At 37.8% G+C, this 13,193-nt stretch overlaps 1 protein-coding gene across 4 annotated transcripts in view; it reads left to right on the forward strand.

The window, feature by feature from the left end:
* RORA (RAR related orphan receptor A) overlaps positions 1-12,127 on the forward strand; it is a 67,102-nt gene extending 54,975 nt beyond the window's left edge. For 3 of the 4 annotated variants that reach the window (XM_023761254.1, XM_014463276.2, XM_023761253.1), the window contains exons 5-10: positions 1,028-1,149; positions 2,989-3,121; positions 4,078-4,185; positions 5,566-5,676; positions 6,590-6,702; positions 7,710-12,127. In XM_023761254.1, the coding sequence (XP_023617022.1) occupies positions 1,028-1,149; positions 2,989-3,121; positions 4,078-4,185; positions 5,566-5,676; positions 6,590-6,702; positions 7,710-7,874 (752 nt within the window). In that variant the 3' untranslated portion in view covers positions 7,875-12,127. The remainder of the gene's footprint in view (positions 1-1,027; positions 1,150-2,988; positions 3,122-4,077; positions 4,186-5,565; positions 5,677-6,589; positions 6,703-7,709) is intronic. The other variant, XM_023761251.1, reaches the window with a different exon arrangement.
* The last annotated feature ends 1,066 nt before the right edge of the window (positions 12,128-13,193 follow it).

The following is a 13,193-nucleotide window of genomic DNA, read 5'->3' on the forward strand; positions in this document are numbered from 1 at the left end:
GAGGAAGGGAGAGAGAAACATCAATGATGAGAATTATTGATTGGCTGCCTCCTGCATGCCCCCAACAACCTAGGCATGTGCTCTGACTGGGAATCGAATCATGACCTCCTGGTTCATGGGTCAATGCTCAACCACTGAGCCACACAGGCTGGGCTCAACTTTATCCTTTATTGTCTCATGCCTTGAATTGTCCTTTCAGCATGTCCATACCTGCTCACCACATAATAAATTCCTAGAGAAGCTTTTTGGCATCTATTTCTTATAATATCTTCCAAGTCCCTATATTCTAGTATAATAAGAACTAATGTTAGCTAGCACTCACTTTGTAACTCTCCCTAAATGCTCAACTCATTTAATTCTCACAGAAGCCCTATGGAATAGATACTACCTTCCTTGTTTTACAGTTAAGAAACCAAAACACAGAGAGGTTAAATAACTTACCCAAGATCACACAGCTAGTAAGTAGCAGGGCTGAGGTTCAAACTCAGTCATTTTGGTTCCAGAGTCTATTCTTAACCACTGAACTATGTATAGCAAACATAGTAGGCCCTCAGTAATGCTTGTTCTGCTATCTGCAGGAAAACACTAAAGAAATGCATTGCTGTTGTCATAAAAGAGTACCACTTACTAATTTTTCAAGAGTAAAACTTAGGTCAGTGTATATGGCAGGTGTGTCCTTATAAAAATGCCAAGAAGAGGCTGTGCCCATCATTTCCCACGCCTATCTAGATCAATATTTGTTCATTCCAAGACATTGGTGGAAAGGCATGGAAGAAGGTCAAGGTCAGGAGTGTCTTTGAAGTCACCAAGATTTATTGCTAACTGTTGGCTTTGCCTGTCTTTCATGCTCATGTTCCAAAAAACAGAATAGTTCCAAATTGCTTATTTAAGTGCATAAAGATCATAAAACTGGATCCGCATGATGCTTTCTACTTGTTACTTTTTAAAGCATATATTAAGCAGGGAAAAACACCGATTACCCAAAGAGCTTGGCTTTTCATGTCGTGATCTCCTGTTTTCCGCTTAGAACACCTTGCACAGAATATATCTAAATCCCATCTGGAAACTTGCCAATACTTGAGAGAAGAGCTCCAGCAGATAACGTGGCAGACCTTTCTGCAGGAGGAGATTGAGAACTATCAGAACAAGGTATACTCTGGAGAATTTACCAAGGGTGGAGGGAAAGTGGGAGGGGTTTTCCTGCAGGGGGTTTGCTCAAGACTACCAAAGGCCAAAGAATGAATGCCTTACATCAGATATCAGATTTCTGTGTAAAACTCTTGCTTCCAGAGCTGATTATGTACTTGAGGCATTGTCTTCTTACTGAGATGCCAGCATGCAAAATTTCAGCAGTAGCAAACAAATTCAGCAGTAGCAAACAAACTGTACACACATCTCCTATCATTTGTCAACAGGGCACTAAATTAAGCAGTTTCCAGAAATCTAAATGAATTGGGATTTGTCCCACTATCATAATGGAATGTTGATTCAAGATCAGGAAGTTCATGCAAAATACGTAATCTTAGCCTCATGGTCAGGAAGTTCATGCAAAATACGTAATCTTAGCCTCATGGTCCGAGAGGCTCAGAAGAAGGAGTTTAGAGAGTATGTGCACAGAAAGGTTTGGAATCCAAGATTGTCACTCCAGTCTGAACCTCTCAGTGTGAGGCTGACAAGTGTTGCTACTTGACTTTTTTCTATAAAACAATGTGATCAACAAGCCACCAAAATGGGAGGGCAGGGCTAGAGAAGGGGAACTTTTAATTATTTATTCTCCCTTTGGGTGAAGAAAATGTGGTGTTTTCCCCTGATATAGAAATTCAGACTTAGGAAGGACCCTAGAGAGTATTTAGGCTAATGCTGCCCTTCATTTTACATAGGAGGACACTAATTTCCATTGGCATGTGGTTGGAGAGTGCAAACACCAGGACTAGACCATGACTCTAGCTCAGCCGTGGGCAAACTACGGCCCGCGGGCCGGATTCGGCCCGTTTGAAATGAATAAAACTAAAAAAAAAAAAGACCGTACCCTTTTATGTAATGATGTTTACTTTGAATTTATATTAGTTCACACAAACACTCCATCCATGCTTTTGTTCCAGCCCTCCGGTCCAGTTTAAGAACCCATTGTGGCCCTCGAGTCAAAAAGTTTGCCCACCCCTGCTCTAGCTCCTAATTCAGTGTTTCTTCCACCCTATCCTATTGGTGGAAACAGTCTTACACTAAGGTTGGGGGAACAACCAAACACCACCGCTGATTCAGGTTACCCTGTCACTGAACTGGAGAGTGGGTATATAAAAAGAATTAAACAGGACAGATTGGGAATAGCAACACACCCTTTGTCTTTGCTATAGCGGGTAATACCAGCAGCCAAAGGGAAGTACAGAGGGAAGCAGGAAAGCAGTAAGAAGCAGCACAGTGTCTGGAATGGGATTCAGAGTCAGAGATGCTAGGAGTTGAATCCCAGCTCTGACACCTATTCACTGTGAAATCTCCCTGAGCATCTGTGCCCATTTATGGAAAATGGGGAGATGCTCTTATGAAAATGAAATAAGACAAGGGTGTCATAAAGCACCTAGCTCATAAGAGGTACACAATACATGTGATTGACTCTCCCTATAGTCCCCTTCCCCCAGTAAAATGGTGTTAAATTCCCCAAGGCAAAATAATTGCTTAAAAGAAGACCCTGCTTTGCTATTCTCCGCAGCTCAGGGTGAAAGCAGTGACCTGTATTTTCATCTGCTACATAGATGCTCATAATATCTTCCCTGGTCCCTTTGCCACTAAGGAGGTAAGAGAGGAATTGAAGATGAGAAGGGACTTGGAAGCAATCATTGTATCAAATAACTGGCCAACTGTTTACTTTTTAAACCTCTAGCCTGTTTGAATCCATTTCCAAAGAAGGATTTTACAAAAGAGGAATAGTTAAATCCATTGAGCCAAGGATGTGGGTAACCATGTATGCTAACCTGTCTCCCTCTTTAACAGCAGCGGGAGGTGATGTGGCAGTTGTGTGCCATCAAAATCACAGAAGCTATACAGTACGTGGTGGAGTTTGCCAAACGCATCGATGGATTTATGGAACTGTGTCAAAACGATCAAATTGTGCTTCTCAAAGCAGGTATGTGCTTTGCAAGTGAATTTTGAGATCTCTTCCTAACCTGCTTTCACCTGCCTATTAAAGAAATGCTTGGTAAGGAAGGTGTCGGGAACAGTTTTTCTCCGATGATAATAGCTTAGGTTTCTCTTAGCAGAGACTGAATTCTTCTTAAAGGTTTTGGAGCTATTTGCCGGGAACCTTCCCTCCATAGTCTTCTCCTCTGAGTGAAAAGATTAATTTGAAGGACACCTGCATTCCCTAATTTTACCATTGCCTGTGTTTTGTTTTACACTTCAGGTCCTCAGAGCTTCCAATAAGTTGTTAGGAAAAAGACTGGAACCTCAGAGAGAGCCCTGGGGTGTTTTTGTTTGTTTTTTGGTTTGTTGGTTTTTTTTTTGGTTTTTTTTGCTTGTTTGTTTTTTAAGTTTTTAATTGATTTTAGAGAAGGGGAAGAGAGAGAAAGAGGGAGGGAGGGAGGGAGGGAGGGAGGGAGGGAGGGAGAGAGAGAGAGAGAGAAAGAGAGAGAGAGAGAGAGAGAGAGGTTTTGTTGTTCCACTTATTTATGCATTTATTGGTTGGTTCTTGTATGTGCCCTGACCGGGATCGAACCCGCAACCTTGGCAGATGGGAACAATGCTCTAACCAACTGAACGACCTGGCCAGGGCTTTTTATTTGTTTTAATAAATATGAATAAATGTTTGATTATCAACTCTGAAACTTCTTACTGCAAGACAGAAGAGTGGCAAAGAAGTAATTTGTAAATCACTCCTCTCTTCAGTGAAGCAGACCTTGGCTTCAGCACAGGTGTTTAATTACACTAGTGAACTTTGCCCTTTTAGACAGAGAGGCAATGTGACTGAGCACCCACTGGCTACACAACCCCCAGGGCGCTCACTCAGAAACGGGTCTCTACATCAGTGCCTTTGAAATCAACTCGCCGAGGTGGAATAACCCACGCCCTCCTGCCTTTGCGTAGGTTCTCTAGAGGTGGTGTTCATCAGAATGTGCCGTGCCTTTGACTCTCAGAACAACACCGTGTACTTTGATGGGAAATATGCTAGCCCTGATGTCTTCAAATCCTTAGGTAAGGAAGGCTCTGGCTGTTTGTCTTTAAATCAGAGTTACAGGAACAGGTGGGAGCTGGGTGAAACCTCTTTTTGAACAATATGGAAACTGGTTATTTGGAAACAATAATTAAAGAATTTTATACCTATTTTACTTTATAGCTAGACACTATAGAAAATTCACATGCCTCAGATGCTCTTTGCCTGTATTACCTGTGAAGATCTAATATTTCATTTTATCTAGTTGGCAACTGAAGACATTTATATTACATATCCATTCAGTGTCCTTCCAAATTTTAAGATCCAGATAAGCAGGGGGGCATATTATTTAGATAAATTAGAGGATGTGATCTGATACATAAAATCAAGCAAAGAGCTCAAAGTGTGCCCTCAGGTAATTATTAATGAGAATTAAATGTAGATCTCAGAGAAATAAAGTATTACTAAGTGAAACTGACATACACCATATAAATAATTTATATTGGATTTTTATAATTTAAATAAAGTGGTTTATAGTTATTAAGATTGGGAAAGTATCCAAGATAGCTTATGTGAATTCTAAAACACCAAAATGACAGAAGGGGTGGATAGCCTGTTTCCATTTAAAATACAGGGTGGGAAAAGTAGGTTTACAGTTGTGAGTAGGTGAAACAGTTTATTCTTATAATATTATTAATTATTGTATTATTTTCCATACAATAATGTGTGTGTGTGTGTGTGTGTGTGTAAATATAATATGCAAATCTGAAAAAATAGACACCAAACTTAACCAGTCTTTGGGGAATGGATCATTTTTTATAGGACTTTCACATTCTATATTTTCAATTCTGTACCAGTTACAATGATTTCACCACTATAATATGTCATTTGTTGGAATTTAGAGGAAATAGAGACAAACATCAAAATGAGAGGTTTTCACATTTCAGTAAGATTGTAGCTGTTAAACTCTGTTGGTTAAGAGTGTGAGCTCTGAAGTCAAGCACCCTGACTTAGAATCTCAGGATGTTACTTCCTATCTGTATAACCTTAGGTACATCACTTTCCTCTCCAACTTTGTTTTTTCACCTCTAAAATGGGGATAATAAAAATAATACGTCCTGAATAGGGCTGTTGTGAAATAGTAGGAAATGCAAAGAAATTTCTTAGAGCAGTACCTAACATAGGAATCACTCAGCACAAGAAGTTTAATCTCATTATTTTGAATGATGATATGATGATGATGATGATGATGATGATAGGGATGGTGGTAGTGATGATGATGTTGGCTAAATAGATGTTTCCTCTAAGATTTCAAATTTCAAACTCTTAAACTGTAGAAATGTTATCACTATCCCTCTTCACATTCTTCCATATTTTTGTCCTAGGATAATCCTAAACTCTCTTTATTTTAATATCGGCAGGTTGTGAAGACTTTATTAGCTTTGTATTTGAATTTGGAAAGAGTTTATGTTCTATGCACCTGACGGAAGATGAAATTGCATTATTTTCTGCATTTGTACTGATGTCAGCAGGTAACAGAACCAAATAAAAATAAAGTGGTTTAAAAATTGTCCAGGTAGAGACTTTTTACAAGGTCCATAACTTTTAGAATATTCGGGAGGCTGCCAAGAGAGGCTGCCTCACTTATTAAGCCTATTTTTAATTTTTTCAAATAACAACCTCCCTCACACACACACATACATCTGCCTTTTAAGAAGACTCATGCCATTCTGATAAACTCCTAATAAATGAGAATTGAGTAAAACCCAGTCCACAATTAACCTCCTGACACCAAGAGAAATGGTATGGTGGAGTCGGGTTGTCCTTCTTAGTACCAGTCTCCAAGATGACATCCAACTTTTTCCTGAAATCCACTTGGATGTCCTCTACAAGTTTATGTGCATTTAATCCATGTTTTCACCAGCACTGCCTCTTGGAGATCATCAGTGTACTGTCTTCTACTTGGAATTCTTACACATAAAGAATTCATCCTAAATTACCAACTTTTAAGTCATCTGGAATTCTATTGGCAGTTTTAGTTGTCTTACATTATAAAGTTATCTCCATAATTTCTAGAAAGGCTGTCAGAATTGCTATGAATATTTCATTCAGAAATGTTATTCTTAGAAAGGCTTGAAGGGCCATAGAGATTTCATTGTACCTGTATGTACATGACCTTAGATTTAAATTGCTATCCTTTTTGGAAGGGGAGCACCCTCCCTTCCCTTAAGTACCAGTAAGAATGGAAATGTTGAATACCCTTTATACCTGTCATAGATCAGTTTTCCGCTCCCTTAGGAATATATTTTGAAAGAATAGTGAGACTGGCCTGCTAGTCTCTAACTCTGCTTTGTGGTATGATACGCTGGCTCTAAGAGTCAGGAGGAATTGGGTATCTGGCACCATGTTGGAGGAGCACTAAGGGCTCTCATTTCTCATGTTCAGATCGCTCATGGCTGCAGGAAAAGGTAAAAATTGAAAAACTGCAACAGAAAATTCAGCTAGCTCTTCAACACGTCCTACAGAAGAATCACCGAGAAGACGGAATACTAACAAAGGTGAGAACCAACGGTTTCCAGTTGGCATAGCTTGAATTACCCCTTGCCACATACCAGGCGCCCTTGTAGGTCATCTGACCAGCCCCCAAAAGTATCAGTAAGCAACAGGCCACTGAAAGGAATAAATATCTCCATTTCAAAAAAGTTCTGTTGGGCCAACCTTCTGGTTAAATTCTATTTATCATCATTGCTTCTAAAGTGCCCTACAGTAATAGGGAAATAATGTAGTAGAATTTTTTAACAATTAATACATTCTGGAAATCCTCTTCCTAGTCCATCAAAGTTGAACACAAAGCAGAGTTAATGTTCTGCATTGATAGAAATTAGAGAATTTTTGAATGTTGGAAGAGAAAATTATGAAGCACTACAACAATTAACCAGGATAACCTTATATTCTGATATTAGTTCAATTTCCATTAAATTCATCAGTCATCAACAATAAATGACTTTTTTATTTTCTTCATCAATTTACCATTACTACCTTGTATTCAAAGCATAAGGTTTCATTTTTGCTAATTATTATATTTTGCAATAAAAGCATAATTAGGATGTCAAATTAAAATCTGCTAACATTCTTCAGTGCTAGAGCCAGGAGTATGTATTTGGTCTTAGAAAAATCAGCCCCTTCTTAGATTTTTTTATGTGTTTTATTGTTCCAGAGGATGATTTGAAAGTGTTTCTTTTTCCTGTTTGTTTATTTTTTTTCTATGTTCTCCTGATAACTAGGTTAGGTCAGGGAGCGGAAATTGGGGGTTAATTGTTGCTTTGTTTTTGATACTCTTTCTCGAGAAGAAACTCATTGTCATTAGAGTTTAATGTATGCCTGGTATTCTATGATATAGCTATATCCTCATTTATTTTTACCAATCCTCTATTACTAGACATTTAAGTTGCTTTAAGTGTGTTTCACCATTATAAAAAGTGTTGTAAAGATCGTCCAGATTCCCTGAATTTTGTTTCTCACGTCTGTTCTCCCCTGACAACATGTCCTTTCTTCCACCTTACAGTTAATATGCAAGGTGTCTACATTAAGAGCCTTATGTGGACGACATACAGAAAAGCTAATGGCATTTAAAGCAATATATCCAGACATTGTGCGACTTCATTTTCCTCCATTATACAAGGAGTTGTTCACTTCAGAATTTGAGCCAGCAATGCAAATTGATGGGTAAATGTATCACCTAAGCGCTTCTAGAATGTCTGAAGTACAAACATGAAAAACAAACAAAAAATATTAACCGAGACACTTTATATGGCCCTGCACAGACCTGGAGCGCCAACACACTGCACATCTTTTGGTGATCGGGGTCAGGCAAAGGAGGGGAAACAATGAAAACAAATAAAAGTTGAACTTGTTTTTCTCATGCATATGATTTCCATTATGCCTACAGATATGGACCCTTTTTCTGTCTCGACTTCTTGATCATTGACCTCTGTTTACAACAGAAGGAGGGTACTAAAGTTGGAAGATTTCCTTTTCTTGTAGCTCACTGCCCACAGACTTTCTGCAGAGTCACCAATCTGTTAGTAACAAGAGAGTCCAGCAATAATCGGTGACCGGTGTGCATAGCGGAGGTTGCAGCATTACTTTGCACAACTTGCTCTTTGTCTCATGAAGGAAGTTTTTATTTTTTTTTTCACCGATTATTGCCAGTCGGCAGGATGGCACGTAAAGGGTCCATAGCACTAGCAACAATAGCATTATAATATATTACAGGGTAAATGGGCATGAAGACTATATATAGCTAAAAGAGATATTGTTTATATATTGTTTTAATTAATATAAAATGTAGTTACTGGTGTAGCTTTTCCTGTTGAATTGATAAGGCACTTTCATTTTGCACCTTTTTCTTTAAATTAAATGCTAGCGTGTTCACTGTCGTGTCGCATGTGCACCAGAAACACAAGTTTTACTGAGAAGGCTTGGAAGGTACGTCGGGAGGTATTTATGCTGCTGTTTACAAAATTACTTTCAAAAGACTGGCTGGTCATATCTAGAAATCACGATGTTGGATTATTATTTTTTTACGTGTGAATTTGGAATTAGAAACTGAACTCTCCCTAAATGACACCTTGCATTTGGGTAAGTTTAAGGATAGATGTGTTTATGCTTCATACAAAGTTGAATGGTTGATTGGTGCTGTGGGACTTATACCATCATGAATATTATTTTTTAAAAAGCTTTTTTAAATGCCACCTAAAGGAGGCAGGGGAGGGGAGGCTCGTTTTATACAATTCAGTAGTTATATAGACTCAGCCTCAACTTGGAATTCGTATGCTTTGAGAACAAATCCAGTAACCAGAATAGTTTATTGGAATCTAGCTTTGATTATAAGAAGGACCCAAAGATTTATATGTGGAGCAAACGCACACTCCTCACATGAGGACATAAAGCATTTACTCTGTGAAAGTTTGTGTTCTTGGTGTAATCTAGGAACTGTAAGGGTTGATCTCAGAGTGAACTATTTCTAGACTAGCTGCCTCTAGATGCTATAATTCTAGAACGTTGCTCTCCATATTTCATAGACAATGAATGAGAGGGTGAGGGAGGCATACCATGTTGAATTAGTTTCTGTTATTTAAATATTAAATATTTTAAGCCTTTAAAGTGAAGTCAGTGCTAACTGCAAACATGTACTTTTGTATTTATCGTCGCTAGAAAACTGTGGACTATAATTTATTTCATTAAATATTTAGAAGATTGTTTGGTTTTGGTGTTCAGGTGAGATAGAGTGAGGGTTGTGTTTTTTTTTAATTTCATGAATTTTTAAAAATAATTCCCAGTGGGGGAAGGGAGAGGGAACTGTCTGACACACAAGTGAGCATATTTTAAAAATAAGTGACCTTTGGGATGGTAGGCATTGAGATGCTGATTAAGGTCCCACTCAGGGTAGGAGTCAAACTTCTGGTCTGACATCAAAGGCCACGTTTGTTCAGTAAAGGGGACATCCTCCCGTCGTGCAAAGGCGGGAGTTTCCGAGAAGCCCTTTCTAGTGGAGAAAGTGTCTCCTGGACCTCCAGGGCCCTCCTGACTCTCCCGTGGGGACTGTGGCTCCTGGTGCCCTCCACTCTGCTCAGACCTCCGCTGACTTCCCGACTTGCTTCCTGAGGGACTTGGAAAAGGAGAAGGAATTATTCACACAGAAGTGTGTATGAAGCCTAAATGACATCTAACTTTTTCCCCCCAAAAAATATAGTAAGGTTTTAACCATAAATAGAAGACAAGAGTATTATTTACTTAAATTTCTTACAAGCATATAAAACTTTATGAGTGTTTATATAGAGAGGTTAACTATAAGCATATAGTATTTATATTTGGGCAGGAGGGGTTAAAGCAAATTTTTAATTTAAATAAGCATAGTTCCTTTAAAGAGCAATAGTATTTATACTCTGAAAAAAGTACCAAGCTTAGTTCAGTTATTTATTTGTCCGTGTTTCTCCTATTGTTTCTCCTTTGGGGAGAAATGGTGTATTTTTATTTTGGTTTGGTTTCGTTTCCTTTGTTTTCTGTCGTTCTGATTCACTAAATTTGGGGATGGTTTTATTAAAATATATTAACTTCTTTTTAACCAAAGCTTTCTGAATATGACCAGCCTCAGGTGCTAGCGCATTAAAGAGCAACTAAACCTAATTCCAGTGTCCATTTATGAAATGAAAAGAGTTCATTGAACTTCTCTAGGGGTGAGAGAGAACATAATGTTGAACTTAAAAGAAATTCTTTTTTCCAGAAAGGATTTTGCATGTACATAATGCAAAAAAAAAAAAAAGATGCTCTAATCACAGTAATAGTCACACCATGGTGACAGTGCTCTCAGAGTAAACCGAGATACATTGACATGATGCTGCTACTAGATCTTTGAGAAAGAAAAGCAAGTGTGGACTTTAAGAGCAAATTACCTCTATAGGGTAGGAACAAGATAGCAGAGGCATGCTCGGTGGCAGGAGGGAACAACTGACTATTATTTGGATCAAAGTTGGGATCTGAAGTGAAACAATAAATCCAGCTGACAAAATATGACGTATAGAAAAGGATGTGAAAAACTTTGCATTTGCATTTTCTTCCTTATTATAGAAACATCTGTGTGATCATACAAAATATTTGGTGATACAGAAAATTATTTGTAATAGTTCTTATAAAGCTCCCTAAACTTAAATAGTCCTTTGATTATTGGAATCACGTCATTGTCATCCCAGCTGCTATAAGGCCTTTTATACAATGTTTTACATCAGCTAAATGAGGCTTTTGTACAAAGTCCCAATATCATCGGTTACAATGGTGTCCAAATGGTTGCATTCCATTGTGAAGAAACTGGCCTTGGTCACAATGAAATCAAAAGTGCAGATGAAAGTGCTTTTTTGGGACAGTTTGCAAATTGTGTTAAAGCTATGGATTTTTTTTTAAGTGTTCAGCATCCTAATTTACGTTAAAGCTATGGATTTTTTTTTAAGTCTTCAGCATCCTAATTCACCCTTCCTAACTTAAGGAAAACATGACTTAAGACACTGCTTCTAAGTTTGGTTGTTCTTTATAGTGTGGATACCCAGATGTCTGTGAGCGTATAGGGGTGGGCTGAGGGTCAAGTGAGGAGGGAGTGAGTGTGTGTGTGTGTGTGTGTGTGTGTGTGTGTGTGTGTGGTTTTTGTGTATGACCTGCGTGTGTCAGACCGCTTCTAGGCTACTATGTGTCAATGGAAAAGAAAATGTATTCAAAATACTTAAATCAAAAAACTAGAAGATGGGAATAAAAAGATTTATTCTATACAAAGCCTTGTCTGGACCACTTTAGAGAGACTTCTATTTTTTTAACCCTTCTATAAATATTTGATGGCACTTGAAATATTCCTGCAATAAAATGTGATTTGTGTAAAGAAAAAAAAGATTTTGTAATGTGAAACAAAGAAAGAAAGTAATGTAATTTTCTAAAAAAAAATACAAACAAACAAACTTTGTATTATTTTCTTGATGGAATTTGTCTATCTGTCTTTGGAAAACTTTTTATTTCATTGAATGTGCCATAGTAGAAATACGTGTTTTTAGTTTTAGACTAAGGAATAGCTGTTTGTGTTCCGACATTCCAAAATGCAAAACAACCTAGTAGAATCTTTAATGAAAAGGTTTAAGTAGGATGTAAGCTTCTCTCATCGTTGCTTTTTTGCACATGTTCTTCATTCCTCTCTAGTGCAATATGTACATAGAGCACTCGCGGGTGTACCTTGATCCCTCAGGGAAAAATACATATTTGTACAGTTGTTATTATTGTTGTTTCTTTTTGTTTTTGGCTAAGGAATGTCGACTGAATCACTTGTTATTGTTGAGGGGCAGCCAGATAATAATCCTAAAGCCACTGTTTCAAACATTGATTGTTTAAATCATGTGTCCTTCCAGTGCTATTAAGATACTAATAATAAAAAGTTATTTTCTGACAGTTCTTTGTGCTGATTGGTGAAAAAAAAAAGGGTAAATAAGCACCTTATGATTGACTTACTGTGAATGACAATCCATCTTGATATCAACAATAGAAAGCCCTATCATTTTGGAGTTGGGTTAAGAGTCAGAAACAATGTGCTCAGGGATCTTCTAAAACTCTTAAAACAGGGTGGCCAGTACTACTGGGACAAATTGTGTTTTTTATTATTAATAATAATGATAATGCTATCCCTCCAAGGCACAGTGAACTGTGTAGAACCAACTGCATGTGTGTAAATGTCACAATCATCTCATTTTGTTGAGTTCAAAACGTGTGTTCTTCAGTCTTGTGTACTTAAAAACACTGAATAACTTCCAGAACTGTGGAAAGTTATGCCAGTATGTTCAAAAGATAAATGAACAGGTCATCCACCAACAGAGAGCATCATTCAAAGTACAATCTTGCATACTCCATTTACCATTTCTCAAATAGTTAAAATATTTATGATAAAAATATTTATAGCCTTCAACAATATATTAAAAACTACTTCAAATTCCACATAATATGGATACAAGTGTTTAAACCAAATGAGATAAGGGCTCTGCCTATCAGTGGAGTGAGAGAGGTAAAAGGTAAAATACGTTTTTTCTAATAGCAGCAAACAACTACTAATTTCACTGGGTTCATCTCTAGAAGCAAACCAAAAAACTCCCTTTATGTAACACGTCTCCTACTTCCACATTTGTAGTTTTTTTTCTTTTTAAAAAAAAAATATATATATATATATTATTGGTTTTTTACAGAGAGGAAGGGCGAGGGATAAAGAGATAGAAACATCGATGAGAGAGAAACATCGATCAGCGCCTCCTGCACACTCCCCACTGGGGATGTGCCCGCAACCAAGGTACATGCCCTTGGCCGGAATCGAACCTGGGACCCTTGAGTCCATAGGCCGACTCTCTACCCACTGAGCCACACCAATTAGGGCCACATTTGTAGTTTTTAATCTGTCAAAGTAATACAAGAGATAATGTTTAAAGATAAAACCCACCTGGTAACAATAGCATGAGCCAGATTTTAGAGT

The sequence above is a fragment of the Myotis lucifugus genome, unplaced genomic scaffold, assembly GCF_000147115.1.
Source record: "Myotis lucifugus unplaced genomic scaffold, Myoluc2.0 scaffold_204, whole genome shotgun sequence".
NCBI classification, from domain to species: domain Eukaryota; kingdom Metazoa; phylum Chordata; class Mammalia; order Chiroptera; family Vespertilionidae; genus Myotis; species Myotis lucifugus.